The 23,877-nt window shown below is 33.1% G+C and overlaps 2 protein-coding genes across 2 annotated transcripts; one reads left to right on the top strand and one right to left on the bottom strand.

Moving 5' to 3' along the window:
* The first annotated feature begins 5,375 nt into the window (after positions 1-5,375).
* Positions 5,376-13,362, top strand: LOC119602761 (mitochondrial 2-oxodicarboxylate carrier). The gene is made up of 3 exons (XM_037954455.1): positions 5,376-5,746; positions 12,358-12,540; positions 12,643-13,362. Exons 1-3 carry the CDS (start codon positions 5,597-5,599, stop codon positions 13,213-13,215), a joined length of 906 nt encoding a protein of 301 aa, XP_037810383.1. The 5' UTR covers positions 5,376-5,596; the 3' UTR covers positions 13,216-13,362.
* A 5,501-nt stretch (positions 13,363-18,863) lies between these two features.
* On the bottom strand, positions 18,864-20,648 carry LOC119602762 (mucin-5AC-like). Its single transcript, XM_037954457.1, has 2 exons — positions 19,680-20,648; positions 18,864-19,618 (listed from the first exon to the last, which is right to left on the bottom strand). The coding sequence occupies exons 1-2, from the start codon at positions 20,563-20,565 to the stop codon at positions 19,020-19,022; spliced, it is 1,485 nt and encodes a 494-aa protein (XP_037810385.1). The 5' UTR covers positions 20,566-20,648; the 3' UTR covers positions 18,864-19,019.
* Positions 20,649-23,877: the final 3,229 nt, after the last annotated feature.

The following is a 23,877-nucleotide window of genomic DNA, read 5'->3' as shown; positions in this document are numbered from 1 at the left end:
AAAAAAGTATAAAAATTAAGTAAAACAGTTTGCAAAACCTCTACTTAAAAAATTAAACGAAAAAAAAAAACCAAAATAAATTTGTTAGTTTTGATATAATATAAACGATAAAAGTAAACAAACTACTTTAATGTATTTAAATTATTATAATAATTATAATTATCTAAATAATACATAAACAAAAAAAAAAACACATTTAAATTAAAAACGATACCCCCAATAAACAATTTATTATATAAAAAAGATGATCAACAAGTAAGAAAAAAACATTACTCCCCCGCCCCTTCTACTACTTAGATTTCTTCTCTTTGGTATTTAATTGTATATATTGTTATATACGCTATAATATAATAATGCTATGTAAAAAAATACAAACACAAAAAAAAACCATATAAAATATAAAATATGAAAAAAAACAATTATAATAAATATTATTTAAAAAAACAAGTACTAAACAAATTTTAGTACAAAGAAAAATAAATAAACAAAAATTATGGAAAAAACAAAATAAAATATTCATTCAGAAAAAGTAAAAAAAAAATAAATTTTAATTTCAACTAAAACTAAAACAACTAGAATCGAACTAGAAAATAACTAGAACAGAACTAGAACAGAACTAGAACAGAACTAGAACAGAACTTGAACAGAACTAGAACAGAACTAGAACAGAACTAGAACAGAACTAGAACAGAAACTAGAACTAGAACAGAACTAGAACTAGAACAGAACTAGAACAGAACTAGAACAGAACTAGAACAGAACTAGAACAGAACTAGAACAGAACTAGAACAGAACTAGAAACAGAACTAGAACGGAACTAGAACAGAACTAGAACAGAACTAGAACAGAACTAGAACAGAACTAGAACTAGAACTGAACTAGAACTGAACTATAACAGAACTAGAACAGAACTAGAACAGAACTAGAACAGAACTAGAACAGAACAGAACTAGAACAGAACTAGAACAGAACAGAACAGAACAGAACTAGAACAGAACTAGAACAGAACTAGAACAGAACAGAACAGAACTAGAACAGAACTAGAACAGAACTAGAACAGAACTAGAACAGAACTAGAACAGAACTAGAACACTATAACAGAACTAGAACAGAACTAGAACAGAACTAGAACAGAACTATAACAGAACTAGAACAGAACTAGAACAGAACTAGAACAGAACTAGAACAGAACTAGAACAGAACTAGAACAGAACTAGACAGAACTAGAACAGAACTAGAACAGAACAGAACTAGAACAGACAGAACTAGAACAGAACTAGAACAGAACTAGAACAGAACTAGAACAGAACTAGAACAGAACTAGAACAGAACTAGAACAGAACTAGAACAGAACTAGAACAGAACTAGAACAGAACTAGAACAGAACTAGAACAGAACTAGAACAGAACTAGAACAGAACTAGAACAGAACTAGAACAGAACTAGAACAGACTAGAACAGAACTAGAACAGAACTAGAACAGAACTAGAACAGAACTAGAAACAGAACTAGAACAGAACTAGAACTAGAACTAGAACAGAACCTAGAACAGAACTAGAACAGAACTAGAACATACAGACTAGAACAGAACAGCAGAACTAGAACAATACTAGAACAGAACTAGAACAGAACTAGAACAGAGAACTAGAAACCGAACTAGAACAGAACTAGACAGAACTCGAATACAGAACAGAACTAGAACAGAACTAGAACAGAACTAGAACAGAGAACTAGAAAGAAACTAGAACCGAATAGAACAGAACTAGAAAACAGACTAGAACTAAGAACTAGAACAGAAACTAGAACAGAACTAGAACAGAACTAGAAACAGAACTAGAACAGAACTAGAACAGAACTAGAACAGAACTAGAACAGAACTAGAACAGAACTAGAACAGAACTAGAACAGAACTAGAACAGAACTAGAACAGAACTAGAAACAGAACTAGAACAGAACTAGAACAGAACTAGAACAGAACTAGAACAGAACTAGAACAGAACTAGAACAGAACTAGAAACAGAACTAGAACAGAACTAGAACAGAACTAGAACAGAACTAGAACAGAACTAGAACAGAACTAGAACAGAACTAGAACAGAAACTATAACAGAACTAGAACAGAACTAGAACAGACACTAGAACAGAACTAGAACAGAACTAGAACAGAACTAGAACAGAACTAGAACAGAACTAGAACAGAACTAGAACAGAACTAGAACAGAACTAGAACAGAACTAGAACAGAACTAGAACAGAACTAGAACAGAACTAGAACCAAAACTAGAACAGAACTAGAACAGAACTAGAACAGAACTAGAACAGAACTAGAACAGAACTAGAACAGAACTAGAACAGAACTAGAACAGAACTAGAACAGAACTAGAACAGAACTAGAACAGAACTAGAACAGAACTAGAACAGAACTTGAACAGAACTAGAACAGAACTAGAACAGAACTAGAACAGAACTAGAACAGAACTAGAACAGAACTAGAACAGAACTAGAACAGAACTAGAACAGAACTAGAACAGAACTAGAACACAACAAGAACACAACTAGAACACAACTAGAACTGAATTATAAAAGAACTAGGACATAACTACTACTAGAATTGATCTAGATGCGAACAGGAACTAGATTTTTTCTAAAAAAAATTTATTACTATTATTACATTTATTATTTAATTTATTTCTAATATATTTTATTTTTTCTCTTTACTTTAGCTTTCCAAATGATTATTTTTAACATTTGAATTCTAAGCTCTATTTTCTCATTGCTCTCTTTTTTTGATTTAATTACGCGCAGTGAGAGATATTAGCTAAAAGAATTATTTAACATCGTTTAATTGTTTACTAATTATGATCATTTCTGGTTCATAGAACTTGTCTAAAGACAAAACCAACCCAACAGCAGTGCCTACATTGTTGTTAATGGTTCTTTGTATATGAAGAGCTACGGAAGCCAAGTGGGGCTATTACCTGCAGTGGATAAGTTTGTAGAACTGAAGGAGAACTAAACTAGAACAGAACTAGAACATAACTTGAACAGAACGAGATCAAAACGAGAACAGAACGAGATCAAACGAGAACAGAACGAGATCAAGACGAGTACAGAACGAGAACAGAACTAGAACAGAATTAGAACAGAACTAGAACAGAATTAGAACAGAACTAGAACAGAACTAGAACAGAACTAGAACAGAACTAGAACAGAACTAGAACAGAACTAGAACAGAACTAGAACAGAACTAGAACAGAACTAGAACAGAACTAGAACAGAACTAGAACAGAACTAGAACAGAACTAGAACAGAACTAGAACAGAACTAGAACAGAACTAGAACAGAACAGAACTAGAACAGAACTAGAACAGAACTAGAACAGAACTAGAACAGAACTAGAACAGAACTAGAACTGAATTATAAAAGAACTAGGACATAACTACTACTAGAATTGATCTAGACGCGAACAGGAACTAGATTTTTTCTAAAAGAAATTTATTACTATTATTACATTTATTATTTAATTTATTTTTAATATATTTTATTTTTTCTCTTTACTTTAGCTTTCCAAATGATTATTTTTAACATTTGAATACTTAGCTCTATTTTCTCATTGCTCTCTTTTTTTTGATTTAATTACGCGCAGTGAGAGATATTAGCTAAAAGAATTATTTAACATCGTTTAATTGTTTACTAATTATGATCATTTCTGGTTCATAGAACTTGTCTAAAGACAAAACCAACCGAACAGCAGTGCCTACATTGTTGTTAATGGTTCTTTGTATATGAAGAGCTACGGAAGCCAAGTGGGGCTATACAATCAGTGGATAAGTTTGTAGAACTGAAGGACAACTAAACTAGAAGTGAAATAGAACATAACTTGAACAGAACGAGATCAAAACGAGAACAGAACGAGATCAAAACGAGTATAGAACGAGAACAGAACTAAAACAAAATAGAACAGAACTAGAACAGAACTAGAACAGATCTAGAACAGAACTAGAGCAGAACTAGAACAGAGCTAAAACAGAACTAGAACAGAACTAGGACAGAACTAGAACAGAACTAGAAGAGATTTAGAACAGAACTAGAACAGAACTAGAACTAGAACAGATTTAGAACAGAACTAGAACAGAACTAGAACAGAACTAGAACAGAACTAGAACAGAACTAGAACAGAACTAGAACAGAACTAGAACAGAATTAGAACAGAACTAGAACAGAACTAGAACAAAACTAGAACAGAAACTAGAACAGAACTAGAACAGAACTAGAACAGAACTAGAACAGAACTAGAACAGAACTAGAACAGAACTAGAACAGAACTAGAACAGAACTAGAACAGAACTAGAACAGAACTAGAACAGAACTAGAACAGAACTAGAACAGAACTAGAACAGAACTAGAACAGAACTAGAGCAGAACTAGAACAGAACTAGAACAGAACTAGAACAGAATTAGAACAGAACTAGAACAGAACTAGAACAGAACTAGAACAGAACTAGAACAGAACTAGAACAGAACTAGAACTGAACTAGAACAGAACTAGAACAGACAGAACTAGAACTAGAACAGAACTAGAACTAGAACTAGAACAGAACTAGAACAGAACTAGAACTGAACTAGAACAGAACTAGAACAGAACTAGAACAGAACTAGAACAGAACTAGAACAGAACTAGAACAGAACTAGAACAGAACTAGAACAGAACTAGAACAGAACTAGAACAGAACTAGAACAGAACTAGAACAGAACTAGAACAGAACTAGAACAGAACTAGAACAGAACTAGAACAGAACTAGAACAGAACTAGAACAGAACTAGAACAGAACTAGAACAGAACTAGAACAGAACTAGAACAGAACTAGAACAGAACTAGAACAGAACTAGAACAGAACTAGAACAGAACTAGAACAGAACTAGAACAGAACTAGAACAGAACTAGAACAGAACTAGAACAGAACTAGAATAGAACTAGAACAGAACTAGAACTGAACTAGAACTGAACTAGTAAATCTGGAAGCTACTAGGGTATTCCAAATTCGTTTAGTGCCTTTGCAAATTTCTTCTGTTTAAAATGCTGTTCTCTCTTCTTTGTTTGCTGCTGTTGGCAGTTTGCTGTCGCTGTTGATAAGTTTTCTCCATAATAACAAATTATTCCTACTCATGCTTTCGATTTGTTAAATAAAGACAATTGTTGTTGTACTGAATGAATGAGTGTATTTTTTTGTGTTGTACCACAAAACAAACGTTTTTATTACGTCTTCTCATTTATAAAATAATGCGAACAAAAAAAAAAAAAAAAAGAAACAAGTAAAGAGCCAGGAAAAAAGTTGTGTGAAAAATACCTCATGGAGAAATTAACAATGGAGCAGAATCAATGTCGCGATATTCAGTTTTACGGCTGAGTTCTAAGAGAGTGGTGGTTACGTATCGTTTAAGCAGCGGGAAGAAACAGGAAAATCAAAATTTTGTTAATAATTTATTAAATAAGCGTGTTAATAGAATCTAAATTATCTATACTATATATTATATAGTAAATTAATGATAAAAAATTGATTGATTAAAAAACGAAAACTTTTCGAGAAAACATAAAAAAATGTCTGCTCAAACACAACAGAAGGAATTGCCGCCCTTAAAAAGAGCCGCTTTGCAAGTAGTGGCCGGTGGCTCAGCCGGTTTTGTGGAAGTCTGCATTATGCAACCCTTGGATGTGGTCAAAACTAGAATGCAATTGGGTGGAGGAGCGGTAAGTGGAAAATAAGTTGTTTTTCAGTTATTTTAGGATTATTTTTATTTTATTTGATAATTCACCTGATATTCTATATAAAATGGTGTGATATCTATATCTAAAGTTAGCAACAAATTTAGTTTTTTTATGGTTCTCCAAATTGCTCTCTTATTAGGGAGGTTTATGTATAAAAAATGTGTTTTTTTCTTTTGTTATTTATATTTTTTTATATATTTGTAAACATGCCAAGTTTTTTATAATTTTTAAAATTATTGTTATGTTTGTAAACATAAAACAAATTATGTTTAAAAACAATGCGATTTTTCTTAAAGAAATTAGGAAAACAATGATTTTTATGAATTTGTAAAATTGGGAAATTGTTAGAAAATCTCTATACGTTAGTTAGTCAAAGTAAAGAACAGAACTAGAACATAGGTAGAAGAGAACTAAAACAGAAGTAGAACAGAACTGGAACAGAATTAGAACAGAACTAGAACAGAACTAGAACAGAACTAGAACAGAACTAGAACAGAACTAGAACAGAACTAGAACTAGAACAGAACTAGAACAGAACTAGAACAGAACTAGAACAGAACTAGAACAGAACTAGAACAGAACTAGAACAGAACTAGAACAGAACTAGAACAGAACTAGAACTAGAACAGAACTAGAACAGAACTAGAACAGAACTAGAACAGAACTAGAACAGAACTAGAACAGAACTAGAACAGAACTAGAACAGAACTAGAACAGAACTAGAACAGAACTAGAACAGAACTAGAACAGAACTAGAACAGAAGTAGAACAGAAGTAAAACAGAACTAGAACAGAACTAGAACAGAACTAGAACAGAACTAGAACAGAGCTAGAACAGAACTAGAACAGAACTAGAACAGAACAGAACAGAACTAGAACAGAACTAGAACAGAACTAGAACAGAACTAGAACAGAACTAGAACAGAACTAGAACAGAACTAGAACATAACTAGAACAGAACTAGAACAGAACTAGAACAGAACTAGAACAGAACTAGAACAGAACTAGAACAGAACTAGAACAGAACTAGAACAGAACTAGAACAGAACTAGAACAGAACTAGAACAGAACTAGAACTGAACTAGAATAGACTAGTCTATAGTCTATAATATAGTATATAAAGTCTATAGTGTCTATGTATAGTCTATAATCCAGTCTATAGTTTAGTATATACTCCAGTCTAGTCTATAGCCTAATCTATAGTCTAGTTTATAGTCCAGTCTGTAGTCTAGTCTATAGTCTTATCTTTAGCTTAGTTTGGTCTCTATTGAATAATATAGTGCTGTCCTATTTTCATCACAATTCAGTCTAGTCTTTAGTTTCTTGGGTTTGTCTATATTCCAACAGTCTCATTTGTCCCCCATTTCCCTTTATAGGGTTAATTACTAAATATTCTCTTGTTTACTTTATTAAGTACTTTGTTAAACATACACGTTTATTTAATTATTTCTGTTTAAGAATGTTTTTAAATTTCATGCTACAATAGTATTTTTTGCGACAATTTGTAGATGATTTAACAAATTGGCATTATCATTTAACGCATCTGTCTGTGTTAGAGACATTTCTTATCATTATGGAAAATTATTTCATATCTAAAACTCTTTTTAAAAATAAAATCACAATTAAAACTTGCCTTTAAATTTAAAAATGTTTACTTTTAATTAACATACTTTTCTCCTATTATTAAATTTTCTCCTTGCTTTTTTGTTGGTAAGGGCGCTTCAAGGTTAATCAAATAAAAATAAAAGACACACAGCATACGACACATTTTTTTTATTTCTTTAATATTAAAACAACTTACGCATATAATTATAATTCAGCAATCAGCTGTCTATACTTTAAATAAACAAGAACATAAAAAATAATACGAACAAAATTTAGAACCGGCAAAATCTGTGTGTTTTGATTTTATGTGCGTTTGTTTTCTTGTTTCTGTACAATCTCCATCAAATTACACCGGAGATAAGAAGATTTTAAGAATGAAATGTAGAAAAAGTTTTATTCAGAATTTCCAGTCAAAAATCTATAGATCTAGACTATATTCTGCTCTATAGTCTGCTCTATAGTCCAGACTATAGTCTGCTCTATAGTGCAGACTTTAGTCTACAACTATAGTCCACACTAAAGTCTATTCTACAGTCCAGACTATAGTATATTCTATAGTCCAGACTATAATCTACTGTATAGTCCAGACTATAGTCTACTCTATAGTCCAGACTATAGTCTACTCTATAGTCCAGACTATAGTCTACTCTATAGTCCAGACTTTAGTCTACTCTATAGTCCAGACTATAGTCTACTCTATAGTCCAGACTATAGTCTACTCTATAGTCCAGACTATAGTCTACTCTATAGTCCAGACTATAGACTATAGTCTACACTATAGTCTACTCTATAGTCCAGACTATTGTCTACTCTATAGTCCAGACTATTGTCTACTCTATAGTCCAGACTATAGTCTACTCTATAGTCCAGACTATAGTCTACTCTATAGTCCAGACTATAGTCTACTCTATAGTCCAGACTTTAGTCTACTCTATAGTCCAGACTATAGTCTACTCTATAGTCCAGACTATAGTCTACTCTATAGTCCAGACTATAGTCTACTCTATAGTCCAGACTATTGTCTACTCTATAGTCCAGACTATTGTCTACTCTATAGTCCAGACTATAGAATACTCTATAGTCCAGAATAGTCTACTCTATAGTCCAGACTATAGTTTACTCTATAGTCCAGACTATAGTCTACTCTATAGTCCAGAATATAGTCTACTCTATAGTCCAGAATATAGTCTACTCTATAGTCCAGACTTTAGTCTACTCTATAGTCCAGACTATAGACTACTCTATAGTCCAGACTATAGACTACTCTATAGTCCAGAATAGTCTACTCTATAGTCCAGACTATAGTTTACTCTATAGTCCAGACTATAGTCTACTCTATAGTCCAGAATATAGTCTACTCTATAGTCCAGAATATAGTCTACTCTATAGTCCAGACTTTAGTCTACTATAGTCCAGACTATAGTCTACTCTATAGTCCAGACTATAGTCAATTCTATAGTCCAGACTATAGTATATTCTATAGTCCAGACTATAGTCTAGACTATAGTCCTGACTATAGTCTAGACTATAGTCTACTCTATAGTCCAGACTATAGTCTACTCTATAGTCCAGACTATAGTCTACTCTATAGTCCAGACTATAGTCTACTCTATAGTCCAGACTATAGTCTACTCTATAGTCCAGACTATAGTCTACTCTATAGTCCAGACTATAGTCTACTCTATAGTCCAGACTATAGTCTACTCTATAGTCCAGACTATAGTCTACTCTATAGTCCAGACTATAGTCTACTCTATAGTCCAGACTATAGTCTACTCTATAGTCCAGACTATAGTCTACTCTATAGTCCAGACTATAGTCTACTCTATAGTCCAGACTATAGTCTACTCTATAGTCCAGACTATAGTCTACTCTATAGTCCAGACTATAGTCTACTCTATAGTCCAGAATATAGTCTACTCTATAGTACAGACTATAGTCTACTCTATAGTCCAGACTATAGACTACTCAATAGTCCAGACTATAGTATACTCTATACTCCGGATTTTAGTCTAGTTTGTACTGGAGGTTGTGATTTAAAAATTTTCGTTTTCTTTTGGAAACGGTGTTTCCAACATGGACCAGTTTAGCAAAATGTGTGTCAACACTAACATGAATTTTAATATGCAATTCTCATTTTAATGGAATCATTCTATATATACAGACATCTATAAATGTGCTTGAGAAATTGAAAAATAACCCTGCAGTTCTGATAAAAAGTCAGAAACTGACAAAATTTATTTAAAACTAACCCACAGTAATGAATACTGAATTAGTAGTATTAGTAAGAGAGAGAGCGAAGAGAGTTGTATTGTAACAAAGTTTAAAGAGACTACATTCTAGATTACTTGGTGACAATAAAGTGATCACTAACTATTATGTTGGAATATCTGGTATTTATAAACTAGACTTCTGTTTGGTGATAAAAATCACTATATCAAATTACCCCGCCCAAGGTGGTAATCAATTAATGAAGATATTTTTAATAAAACTTTTGACAATTTTGTTATAAATTATAAACCTGCATTTCAATTGTGGGAGTGTTTTATTGCCTCTAGACATTTTAAACTTGTTTCTGTGAAAGAAACAATTATATCATACAAACAATTTAGCGGCTTAAAAGCTATTTAAAGCTTACAAATGTAATGTCACAATTTAACGCAGAGAGAAAAAAAAAATAATTTATTTGTCCTGAAAATAAGGCCATTGAGTATATTGTGCGTTATTTAATAAATAATTTATTTGTTTATATTGCAAATCTCAAGCTGTAAAAGATTAATAGAATTTTATTTGTCAAAATCAATGCACGTACTGACTCAAAGAAATAATTATTAGTTAGAGTAAATAATGGATCAGATACAGGCAGAGAGTCTTAACTGGGTCTTGAAGAAGGTTTTTAGATTTTTCTGGTTTATGGGAAATTAGGGTGTAATCTCTTTTTTGTTTAAACAATAGGTAAATTTTTCATAAAATTATTTATAAGCAAAATTTTCCATATAAATATTTATATCTCTTATCTAAAATAGATTTAAAATTAATTCTTTGAGTGTTGGCTGATAGATAACACGAGTAAACTATTTATAAATTTGGCGTATTTGTTAATAATTTGTTTAACATGCTTAACATAAGTGTTTTAGGGGGGTTACTAGCTATGTTTTGAGAAAAAAAGAAACATTTGTCATTCTATAGATTAGATTTCAGATCAGGCTATAGAACTAGAACTGAACTAGAACTGAACTAGAACTGAACTAGAACTGAACTAGAACTGAACTAGAACTGAACTAGAACTGAACTAGAACTGAACTAGAACTGAACTAGAACTGAACTAGAACTGAACTAGAACTGAACTAGAACTGAACTAGAACTGAACTAGAACTGAACTAGAACTGAACTAGAACTGAACTAGAACTGAACTAGAACTGAACTAGAACTGAACTAGAAACTAGAACTGAACTAGAACTGAACTAGAACTGAACTAGAACTGAACTAGAACTGAACTAGAACTGAACTAGAACTGAACTAGAACTGAACTAGAACTGAACTAGAACTGAACTAGAACTGAACTAGAACTGAACTAGAACTGAACTAGAACTGAACTAGAACTGAACTAGAACTGAACTAGAACTAGAACTGAACTAGAACAGAACTAGAACTGAACTAGAACGAACTAGAACTGAACTAGAACTGAACTAGAACTGAACTAGAACTGAACTAGAACTGAACTAGAACTGAACTAGAACTGAACTAGAACTGAACTAGACTGAACTAGAACTGAACTAGAACTGAACTAGAACTGAACTAGAACTGAACTAGAACTGAACTAGAACTGAACTAGAACTGAACTAGAACTGAACTAGAACTGAACTAGAACTGAACTAGAACTGAACTAGAACTGAACTAGAACTGAACTAGAACTGAACTAGAACTGAACTAGAACTGAACTAGAACTGAACTAGAACTGAACTAGAACTGAACTAGAACTGAACTAGAACTGAACTAGAACTGAACTAGAACTGAACTAGAACTGACTAGAACTGAACTAGAACTGAACTAGAACTGAACTAGAACTGAACTAGAACTGAACTAGAACTGAACTAGAACTGAACTAGAACTGAACTAGAACTGAACTGAACTAGAACTGAACTAGAACTGAACTAGAACTGAACTAGAACTGAACTAGAACTGAACTAGAACTGAACTAGAACTGAACTAGAACTGAACTAGAACTGAACTAGAACTAGAACTGAACTAGAACTGAACTAGAACTGAACTAGAACTGAACTAGAACTGAACTAGAACTGAACTAGAACTGAACTAGAACTGAACTAGAACTGAACTAGAACAGAACTAGAACTTTACTTAGATTAGTCCCAACTATAGAATAGACTTTAGTCCCGACAATAATACATTCTATAGACCAGACCATAGTCCAGTTTTTGTTCGAGAATGTAGTTTAACCTAAAGGCTATAGTCAAGACTATAAATCAGTCTATAGTCGAGATTATATTACAGTCTATAGTTATTACTATAGTCCAGTTTAAAGTCCAGACTATAGTCTAGTTTGTCATCCACTTTGTTACGAAGTTTTTCGCAAAAAGCCAAATAAAATCTTCATATTTATTTTGTAATTTGTTTACAAAAGTTTTAAATAGTTTTAATAATTAATTTAAATACCACAATTATGTATTCATCTATTAATGCAAAAATTCCACATAATTTCCTGTTGGCTGTACTGTTTATCCTGTTTAAATAGCTTTTAAACAAGTACGTAAACTAGATAAAAGACAAACAAAAACTAATCCAGTTTAGGAATCACTGCTTGAAAGAAGAAAAAAGATATGAAATTACTTAAACTGTAAGAAAAACAGATATTAGCACTTTATTTTCAGTAAATACATATTTCTTATAATAGCATATTATGAGCTACACGGAGAGAATTAATTTGTGAGGAAAATTAGATAATTTATTGTATTCTTTAATGTTTGCAGCATCAATATAAAGGCGTTTTTGATTGTTTTGGTAAAATGTATCGTCAAGAGGGTTTGTTCTCCTTCTGGAAAGGTATCCTGCCACCCGTTATAGCTGAAACCCCCAAAAGAGCTATTAAATTTGTATGTTTTGAACAAACCAAACCCCTGTTTCTGTTCGGAGCACCAGCACCCACTCCTTTGGTGAGTAGCAGACAAAAGTAGTGAAAGCTTTAAAAATGGAGTTAAATTTTCCGGTTATCAGTTTAAAATCTGTTCGATTTCTATATTTCTTTACTATTCCAGACTTTCTCTTTAGCTGGTCTAACTGCCGGTCTTTTGGAGGCTATAGCCGTTAATCCTTTCGAAGTGGTTAAGGTAGCTCAACAGGCTGACAAATCGAAAATGAAAGAAGCCCAAAGCACCTGGGCTGTGACAAAACAAATCATACAAAAAGATGGTTTTGGTTTCCGTGGTCTTAATAAGGGTGTCACTGCCACCATGGGACGTAATGGTGTCTTCAATATGGTTTACTTTGGTTTCTATCACAGTGTCAAAAACATTGTGCCCGCCTATGATGATCATACCAAAGAATTCTTCCGTAAAGTAGCTATTGGTTTTACCTCCGGTACTCTAGCCTGTTTTGTAAACATTCCCTTCGATGTGGCGAAATCACGCATACAAGGACCTCAACCCCAACCGGGTATCATCAAATACAAATCCACCTTCGGTTCTATACGTTTGGTATATCAAGAAGAAGGTTTCCGTGCTCTCTACAAGGGTCTGGTGCCCAAGGTAATGCGTTTGGGTCCAGGTGGTGCCATTATGTTGTTGGTATTCGAATATGCTTATGATTTCCTGCAAAAGAAGTGTGTTTAGAAGACTATAAAGGATCTTGTAACTAATGGAATGCTTGGTATACACAATTTTCTATGTGTATAAATATTATTAATATTTTCTGACTGTGTACTTTTTTAATTATAATTATTATGTTGTTTATAAGATTTGATTAAAAATTTTGTTATATATTTTTTTTTCTAATGTTTAAACTAGTTTTTATGCTTCATTTTCATCATTTTTCTTAATAACCCGTTGCTAAATGTTAATGATATGAAATGTTTGTAGTTGTTTTTTTTTCTGTTGAGTGTTAATTTTCATTGCACAACTGTGACGGTTTTAGAGTTTTTCCTGTAAGCTAGGGATTGTGTAGTCGTTTAACGATTTTCTTAATAAGTTTATTATATCAAAGATTTTATAATTTCGACAGTTGTTGTTGCGGTTGAGTTAACAGCCAGAAGGTTCTCTTTATAGAGGTCAAGGTTAAGCAATTGTTTGATTTTTAGTAATATAGTAAATAATAGTTTTCTGAATGTTTGGCTCAATGTGAGAAAGAATATCAAGCGGATCTTGATCTTTTACTAAGCATACGAACCAGATCGTTTCGAAATTTCCTATTTGGAGATTACAGCCTTCGAAAATGATCTATTTTAACTTCACTATCTTAAAAAGAAAACTCTCTATCAGCAAAAGATCAATATTCGCTTGATTGTAAATTTTTAAGCTCTTCGGTTACTGATCGTAATTTCTTTTTCAGAGATGACGGCTTTCGAAAACGATCTATTTTGACTTCGCAATCAATACTTCCTCGCTCTCTCAGCAGAACAGTTAATTGACTCTCTTTTTGCCAAAGAAAGGATACCTTAGCATCAATCTGAAGACCAATTGAGACTTATAACATAAAATTTCAATTGAATCGGACTTGTCAAATAGATTTTAATCACGATCCTCATATTCTTCTTATTCAAATTATTATATCCTCCAGATATGTATTCTGTTTTAAACATTCGATCGTGTAGATCTTATATTAGATTGTTTACACTCTTGTACTTCAATGTTACTCTATGATCATTTAGTGATCGGTTTAGATCTGGAGTATCTGCGGGATCAATAATTCCCCTATAATACTTCTTCGTTGATTTGGTTATAGATCTAAAAGATCTTCGTATTATATAACTATTCCATGGGCTTATCTTGCTCATAAGTTATTTCAACTCTTCACTCTTTCGGATTAATAATTATAACATGATCACGGTTTAATTGCTCATGTTCTTTTGGATAGAAAGAGTTCGGATTATGGTTCACAAGTTACATATTTTATCACTCTGGTTTCAAAGTTCCAAATATCATATCATGTGATCATTTTGTTGCTCAATGACTTCGTTTTGGCCGCTCAGTTATCATAACTCTGGTCTGCGTTGCACCCTTCTTAGTGGTCTTAGAGAGAGAGAGACATAGGAAAAGAGAGAGAGAGACTAACTTCTTTAAATAATAGAGCAGTACCTAGTTCTCTTTTCAGACTCCCCCACGGGTATTTGATCAGTGCAAATGGCTGCGATCATTTAGGTTCCTAATTCAGAGAACATTACTCCTGTCTGTAAAGAATTTTATGGCTGCTTCGGTTATATAGTAGACTTATAAGCATCAATTCCTGTCCTCAAATTGCTGATCTCTAAAGGATCGAACAGTTAGATTCTTTTGCCATTGTCTTCGTCTCTATCTTCTTTGTTGAGATGCAGACTACAGTTATCTGCATATAATTAACCATTTCTTCAATTAACGTTCTTAATAGTTTCGTTATCTGCGATCGTCTGGATTCGTAATTGGAAAGTCTTAACACTCTTCTACGTATATGTCACCAGTGACTGCTGTAGTTTCTGATTTCTGGAGCCAAATTAACATGATCTCCAAATGATCAAAAAAAGTGATTGTTTGCTGAAATTAAGGCAGAATTCTGCTACGATCAGCGTAAGTAGGAGTTGTCTTCTGTGGATATTACAATCATATTGTTACGAAATTGAATTTGCATTTAAACTAAACGGTTTTTAACGGCCAGTTCCCGAAATTTCTTAGCGACTAACATTTGGGTGGCATCACTAAGCGTTGAAGAGGTGTGTGTCTCCACTAAACATTGACTTACATCAGTAGAAGTATCTAGATGATGGAGCCAGAATAAACTGGAAATATAAAGAAGGTGATGCCCATGTATAAATAGCGGTGGCAATCACCAAATGAGTCAGTCTGTAATAAATCGTCATTGAGTAAAGTTAATAAAGTCAAGTGTGCTTTCGTGTGTTAAAGATAAAAAGACAGCCTTACAGTCTACTATATAAGTTGTGTTATAAAAGTATTTGTGTATAAAAACTGTGTAAATAAAGAGTTGTTGTAGTTTTTAACAAATTGACGCTTTTATTTGCAATAAGAAGAATCCAGTTTATTTCAAAAGGAAATAAACGAACGTTTTAAAAGGTAAAACGCAACAATTGGTGTCAGAAGCGGGATTGCATAATAAAAAGCAGTCATGAAGTTCGAAGAACTAAAAGTGGAACAACTCAAGAGAGAATTGAGTAAGATGGAGTTACCGACAGCCGGTAATAAGGCAGAATTGCAAAAGAGGCTAATAGATGAATTCAAGCGGCGTGACATTGACATAGGTACATACGAATTCGAGTACAAAGAAGAAACTGAGATATGTACTCGCTCAACAACGAGCAACATGGACTTAAACACAATGTTTGCCGCTATGATGGAGAAATTTGCTGAAGTTCAAGAAACTTCTAAGGCTAACTACGAGAAACTTCTTACTGACAACGAGAAACTTCTTACTGACAACGAGAAACTTCGAGCTGAGGTTAAAGCTGAAGTAAAGGAAACTTTTAAACACTTAGCTGAAATGGAAGCAAAATTTCAGGAAAGTTCAAGAGCCACAGAAGAAAAAATTCTGGAAGTGTCTGAGGTTATTAATAGCAGAGTAGATGGCATTGACAAAAAGGTGTCAGACTTAGAAACAAAGATGAATAATCTGCAATATCAAGAAGGAGCTGTACGAATCATTCCAGAAACCTCGAGTAGAATAAAAGCCCCTAGTTTTGATGGCACCACACCTTTTAATGTGTTCAAGTTCCAGTTTGAGACAGTTGCCATCAGAAACATGTGGAATAATGAAGAAAAAGCTATAGAATTGATCTTAGCCTTAAAAGGAGGTGCTTCAGTAGTTCTTGAGAGCGTACCAGTGAGCAACAGAAATAATTATGACGACATAATGGAAGCACTACAACGCAAGTACGGTGGAGAACATAAAAAGGAATTATACCGAATGGAATTGCGTGGCAGAGTGCAGAAGGCCAATGAGACACTACAAGACTTTGCATTGGAAATCGAGCGATTGATACAGCTTACTTATCCAGGAGAACATCACCCGTTTTTGGATATTTTCAAGATAGAGGCATTTATAAATGGCATACGTGATCCTGAGATAAAACATGCGGTTTGTGCCACACCAAAGCCATCATTCGCTGAAACTGTCTCATTTGCGCTGGCACAAGAAACGGCTAAAATAATTTCAAAGCCACAAATATTCAAGGTACGAAATGTCGAGGTTGTCGCTGAAAACGAAAGGAATATAGTCACTGAGATAAAAGAGGCAGTTTTAGAGGCTTTAAATGAGAAACAAAATAAAGCCAAAATCAAATGCTATAACTGTGGAAAAACCGGACATATTCAGCGAAACTGCAAAGCACAAAGAAAACGTACCAGATCGGTCTCACCGCCAAGAAACAACCAACAGGTAAATCATCACTCATCACAAGAATCACCTTTAAATTAAAACGAGCTAGCACTGAGGGGCAAGAGCTAGCTCCCACATATGACGGCCCCACAATCTCCATATCAGTAATGCAGCAGAAAAATAGTAATCTAACTGCTGGTGGATACATCAATGGTCGAAAGCACATTTTTACTATAGACACAGGAGCGTCGCAGTCTATTATTAGACCAGATTTAGTTAAGAAAACAATTGAACCACTATGCGGGGTAAGATTACGCACCGCCACTGGAGAGCCTGCCACTGTCTATGGTAAAGTAAATGCGAAAGTAATCATTGCCAACATAAGCGTAGATCATGTATTTATTGTTGCCGATATCGTGGATGAGGTAATCATTGGTGCAGACTTCATGATTATGCATGGCATTAAATTACATCTGGGACCAAATGTTATGATTTGGCGAAATGTTGAAATACCTCTTGATGTCGGATATCAAAGTAAGGCCTATGTAAGAAAACTGGTTGCAGTAGATCATCAAAATTTGCCACCGCCACTGGCCGTGTGGGTCAGTGTTGAGGAAGATTGCATGGATAACAGCTTGTGGGTGGCAGAATCAGCATACGTGAAAAGTGACCATGTTACAATGGAGGTGCCCGTTCAACCGTGCAATGACGATGTGGTTCCTGAGCGAAAGCTTGATCTGCCCAGCTGTAAAGAGGTCGACGAGCTGGATTCCAAGATGGGTAAATGTGCTTCAGCAAAGGCAGCAAATAATTGTGAGAAAAATACCGCCAGGGAATTCACCAAAGAACAAGGACCTAATGAAATCGTTCAGAGACGATTTAAAGTGGCAAGCGAAAAGATGATGGCCAGATATGATCGAGTCGGGAATGTTAAAGAGCCGTTAGTACCACACTATAACCCACAACGTAGTAAGGGATTGTCTTCCAAACCACAGAATTACTGGAAAGTTCAAAAATTGGACGACGTGGTCTATAGGATACGAAAATGTGGAAGACTGTAAATCTGTGCCTATTCGGGACGAACAGGCTTAAGCGGGGGACAGTGTTACGAAATTGAATTTGCATTTAAACTAAACGGTTTTTAACGGCCAGTTCCCGAAATTTCTTAGCGACTAACATTTGGGTGGCATCACTAAGCGTTGAAGAGGTGTGTGTCTCCACTAAACATTGACTTACATCAGTAGAAGTATCTAGATGATGGAGCCAGAATAAACTGGAAATATAAAGAAGGTGATGCCCATGTATAAATAGCGGTGGCAATCACCAAATGAGTCAGTCTGTAATAAATCGTCATTGAGTAAAGTTAATAAAGTCAAGTGTGCTTTCGTGTGTTAAAGATAAAAAGACAGCCTTACAGTCTACTATATAAGTTGTGTTATAAAAGTATTTGTGTATAAAAACTGTGTAAATAAAGAGTTGTTGTAGTTTTTAACAAATTGACGCTTTTATTTGCAATAAGAAGAATCCAGTTTATTTCAAAAGGAAATAAACGAACGTTTTAAAAGGTAAAACGTAACAATATCATCAAACGATCGAAAAGATTATTGTTTCAAATGCTTCTGCCGTCTGATAAATGCGATTGTGATCAGTGTGAATGGTCGAAAACAAGGTTCCCAGGTAACGTTACCCTTGACCTTGATATAATTCAAGAATGTAGCTGATCGTACTTGGAAACTATGGAAGTTCATGGCAGTGTGGTATTTAGGAGGCTCAAACTAATACAGTTCCTTGGACGCTAATGATGTTGAAGGTCAAGTAAAGGTATGTAAAAATTTAAATAAAAACCATTTTTAAAATTGTTTTAAAATTTAAAGTTTATTAAAGATTTCAAAATCATTTTTATTAACAATGAAATACAGTATACAGAACTTTGAAAGGTCGTTGTTTGGACCTTCAACCCCATTACGTTTTAAAAGTTGTTGGTATTAAGTTTTCAATATTATATTAATTAATAACTAATTAAATTTAAAACTAAATTAAGATAAAAAAATAAAAAAAAAATGCAAAATGGCAGAAATTGTACATTAATTAAAAAATTTAAAGAAAATCGAATTAAATTTCAATAATAGCGCACAGAATAATGTGAGGCGGTGTTAAGGGGATATTGAGAATTAAAGTCTTGTTGTGGTGTAAATGGAAAATCTTGTGTAGGGGGTATAAAATTACCAATACCAGAGGGATCATGAAGATTAGAGTCAAATTGATCGTGATAGGGGGCGGCAGCATTAAAATCATAATTAGCGGGCACATTAATATTACCAATATCATTATTAAAGTTTAGATCAGCATTAGGATTAGCCAGGGGATCAGCTATAGAGTCGGCAAGAGGAGCAGCACCATCATTATTTGGAGCTACAGTAGGATCAACATTGGGAACAGCAGCATTGGGCGTAACATTTGGTTCAAAATTGGGTGCCACATTGGGATCAACATTGAGCAGAGTATTGGGTTGAGCATTTGGATCAGCATTGGCATTATCGTTATAGTCTTGTCCAGCGTTATCTGTATAGTCTGTATAGTCATTGGTAGTTGGTGCAGATTCTGCTGGAACTTCTTCAGCGGCATTGTTACTATTATCTTCTGCTGGTGGTGGTGCTGCTGTTGTTGTTGTTGCTGGAACTGGTGCTGGGGTGGCGGCGGCCTTATTGATAGAGATATCTGCAAAGTGAGCGAGTAAAGCCTATATAACGGCAATTATTATTTAGTTCTTGTACTATACCATCTGGTTGCCGGTACTGATACACCAAACGATGACGCAGCTGAGGTATACGTCCTGACACTCGTGCTTGTGCTATCAGTTTTTGGGGTCTGGGAGCAGGAGAACTGACAGGAGCTGGGGCAGGGGCAGCAGCTGTTGCTGCTGGAGCTGGTGCAGAAGTTGCTGGAGCGGGGGCAGCAGTTGCCGGTGCTGGATTAACATCGCTATCATCATAATTATAATCATAATCATTGTAATAATCATAATAGGGAACCTTTTGTTTGGCCAATAAACCAAAAGGTCTACGAGGTACGGGTATTCTTCTAGGCGGTAATGGAGCTGCTGTTGGTGCAGGTGCGGGGGCAGCTGTTGTTGTCGTTGGAGCCATAGTAGTAGTGGTGGTGGTAGTTGTCGTTGTGCTGGTGGTAGTGGGCCTTCGTCGGCGTCCGGGACGCACTGCTGCTGGACCCACAAAGTCATCGTAATCGAAATTGATATAACCACCACCATTGTAATTGAATTTATTATTAATTGGACCACTCAAATCGAAAGGAAACTTAAAGAAGTCGTTTTTATTGAAAAAGAAAGGTATAGGCACAGCTACCGGTGCTGCTGGGGTAGAGGGGGTAGTGGTGGTAGTTGTTGTAGTAGTGGTGGTTCTAGCGGTAGTTGGTCTTCTAGGCGCAGGTGTACTTACTTTTAAATTTGCCACAGTTCTCGAAATATTAGCCTTTGTCTCACTAGCCGCCGCACTTTTCAATAACAAATTACGCACAAACTGGCCAAAATCCACAGTAACAGCTCTTTTATCGCGTTCATCTTCTACAGCAGGTATAGATTGGGCCCACGTCATAGCACTGTTAGCTACCAACAGCCCCAACAACAATTGTCCATAAATTAATCTCATTTTTTGGTTTGAAAAAGTTTGCAGTTTTTTACGTTCCGTTTAAAACCGTTAAGACAACCGTTATGTTTGATCTCCAAATAAGAACTGTTTGTAACAGTCTAACACTTAAACTTACCTTCCAACTAACTACCATGAATTTTTAAACTAAATTTACAATTAATTTGCAGCAATTGTGAATTTTCAAAATTTAACAAGTTTAACAAGTATTTTTGGTAGCAGAGTTAGTTAGTTAGTCGGTTAGTAGTGGTGATCGTTTGCTTTCATTTTCATTGCAATAGTTATAGATTTTGTTGTTCAATGACCAAACGACCGAGCGACACACTGACCGATCGACCAAACACGACCAGGTTAATATTAGCATTAGATTTTTTGTATTTATAAAACATAAATTATGAGTATGACTGGTTTATCCAGCAAAAAAAACAAAAACATTGCTCCTTGTTAACGCTGCACAGTGGGTTGTATTAAAAAAAGGAAACATTTTAAAATAAAACAACTGTAATTATCAAACAGATGCTATAAACAAACAATTTCATAACTAGAGTAGAGCTATAAACAAATTTATGTTAAAAAGTATGGACTTTATTAAGTAGAGGACTAAAATATCTTATTTTTGCAAAAGATTTTAAATATATTATCTACAATCTTCAAATTGCCTTAAAAAGTTGCAAATCCCTTTATGTTATTGTTTATTTTGACAGGTACAGGTAGATAATAACGTGTGGTAGGTACAACCGTATTAGAGAAAATAAGTAAAATTTTGTAAATTTCTTTTTTAAATTATTTTATTCCGGGAAAAGATAATATAAACAAATTATATATCATTATAAAGCTAACTAAGTCTGCTTTTCGAAATTGTATTAAATTCTTAATAATAAGACATTTTAGGAGAGAGTTTTTGAAAAATAAGATACACAAGTTTTAGCTATTAATTTCTTTGAGCTTAAAGACTTTGGAAACAATAACATTAGCCAATAAAGAGATAAAATAAATATTTTATATATCAACGTAAAGAAAATAATGTCTTCTTTTCAAAAATGTATAAAATTTTTAATTTTTAAGAGAACACCGTAAGAATTTCTATCAAATAAAACAAAACGTTTTCAATAGCTACTTTTTTATGGTTACTAACTTTGTAACCAATTATTTTACTCCAGCAAATGTTATAATACACATATTATATATCAATCTAAAGGTTATTACGTCTTCTTTTTCAAAATACATAATATATTTCATAATTAAAAACTTTATGGAAGACTTTTTGCAAAAATAAATCCAAAAATTTTGTTTATCTCCATTACGTTTGAAACTTATTAAACAATTTTGTTTACAAATTTTAAATTTTGTATTTAACTTTTCCTTTTAAACATTGTAATATTTTAATGTTTTCCTTGGCTGAATTTAGATTATTTAATCTACAATTCCAATTCATGTTTCAGCCAATCCTGTCTAACAACATTTCTAATGCAAATGAACTCCATGTTGTTGGGTATATGTTCATTGCCACCACAAAACACCATCTCATAACACACTGTCCCGCAGCATACTATAACCCCTTTGGAAACACTTAATAAATAAAACTAAATATCACGCACATATAAATGTTTTTTTATTAAAAATAAATATCGAATAAAAAAAAATTAAAAACCTATAAAAAACTATAACAAGTAAACATGATTATATAATGATCATTTAAAATTTGAATTAAAAGCTTTTATTATGTCTGCATTATTTCTGTGTGAACCCATATCTTTTCCTATTGAGTTATGTAGTTTGCCGAAAAAATATATATACATATGTATTTTATTATGTGTGTGTTATAATGCATAATATCGTTGAATACTGATAATGACATTGTCTATTGATTGCACATGTCAAGTTCTAAATATGGAACCATTAAAGCAAAGAATGCCAAATTTTGGTAAATAATGAAAGGAGTTATTTTACAAAAATGTCTTTTATTTATTTCTGGTCGTTGTTTCTCAAAAAGTCTTTAACGAAAGTGTATTACACTTTTCAAAAGAAGACAAAATTTCCTTTATATAGATATATAATACATCTAAATTATCACTTCCTAGAGTCAAATAAATCTCTACAAAAGCAATAAACTGCAAAAAGTTAGTGTTTGTAATATTTGTGTTATATTTCATAAATAGTATTCTTTAAAAGTTTAAATTATTAAAGATTTCTTAGATTTTTGAAAAGTATATACAATTTCCTTTCTATTGATATATAATATATCTATTTTAACACTTCCTGGAGTTAAATTAATGCAGACCAAATGAACAGCTTATAATAAGTTAGCGTCAAGGTTGTTTTAGGTTATTTTATCAAAAGTGTTTTATAAAATTTTCAATTATTAAAACTTTCATACATTATTGAAAATTATATAATATTTCCTTTGTATAGATATATAATATCTCCAACATTTATAATCCTACAGTCATATGATTGCATTTCAAAGTTAACAAAGTGACAAAAATTATTATAATATTGTTTGCTTATTTTGCTAAAAATCCAATAGCAAATGCTGAACTTTTAAAAGTTTTATATATTATTTAAAATATGACTTAATTACCTTTCTATTGATATATAATATTAGTACTTTAACTTTTCTCGGAGTGAAATAATTTAATTCAAACTTAGTAACCTAAATAAAAATTTGCTAAACTTGGCAGTTACTTAAATGTATTGAGGGGCACTGTTGTATCTTTAACACAGCATTACCATTTGCTGTATTATCTTAATTTTAACATTTTTGCTAAGGCAAATAAATGTTTCATATTTTTAATGCTTAATTTATATTTTTATACAAAATTGATTATTAAAAGAAGTAAAATGATTTAGTTTTTATATTGATTAATAATTTTCACGTTTTTTGTTTTATTTATAAAAAACAAACAACAAATTTATTATATAAAGAAACACCCTGTTACCATAACACTGCCTTAACGTAATATAAGTTATTATAACAAACCATAAAAAATTAACTACAAATAACAAAGGAATACATTTTTATTTATATTAAATAATTTTTCATTATTTTTCTTCTTTACTTAGTTTCTAAACAAATAATTAACAAAAAATTATAATTTTAGCTCATTTTTTATTAGCTTTCCTAACACCCTGTCACAAAATGACATTTACGACTTTTGTTGTGTTTGGAATAGGGTTCTATAAATCGACTTTCGAATAATCGAACAATCGACTTTTTGTCGAAAAAAGTCGAAAAGTCGAAGTCGACTACTTTGTTCCAAAAAAGTCGATAACTCGACTATCGTCTATGAAAAAGTCGAAAAGTCGACTTTGTAA

This window comes from Lucilia sericata, unplaced genomic scaffold, assembly GCF_015586225.1.
Source record: "Lucilia sericata isolate MDLA Ls3-8-SP2 unplaced genomic scaffold, ASM1558622v1 Contig000251F_arrow, whole genome shotgun sequence".
NCBI lineage: Eukaryota > Metazoa > Arthropoda > Insecta > Diptera > Calliphoridae > Lucilia > Lucilia sericata.
The sequence above is the reverse complement of the archived record's forward strand: the minus strand, read 5'-3'. Positions and strand labels throughout refer to the sequence as shown.

What these genes read in the sequence shown, in the direction of transcription:
- LOC119602761 (XM_037954455.1), top strand. Translation starts at nt 5,597, where the DNA reads ATGTCTGCTCAAACACAACAGAAGGAATTGCCGCCCTTAAAAAGAGCC. An exon ending in TGCAATTGGGTGGAGGAGCG is followed by an intron (nt 5,747 to 12,357) that starts GTAAGTGGAAAA and finishes TAATGTTTGCAG; the next exon opens with CATCAATATAAAGGCGTTTT. An exon ending in CACCAGCACCCACTCCTTTG is followed by an intron (nt 12,541 to 12,642) that starts GTGAGTAGCAGA and finishes TTACTATTCCAG; the next exon opens with ACTTTCTCTTTAGCTGGTCT.
- LOC119602762 (XM_037954457.1), bottom strand. Translation starts at nt 20,565, where the DNA reads ATGAGATTAATTTATGGACAATTGTTGTTGGGGCTGTTGGTAGCTAAC. An exon ending in TCAGTACCGGCAACCAGATG is followed by an intron (nt 19,619 to 19,679) that starts GTATAGTACAAG and finishes CTCACTTTGCAG; the next exon opens with ATATCTCTATCAATAAGGCC.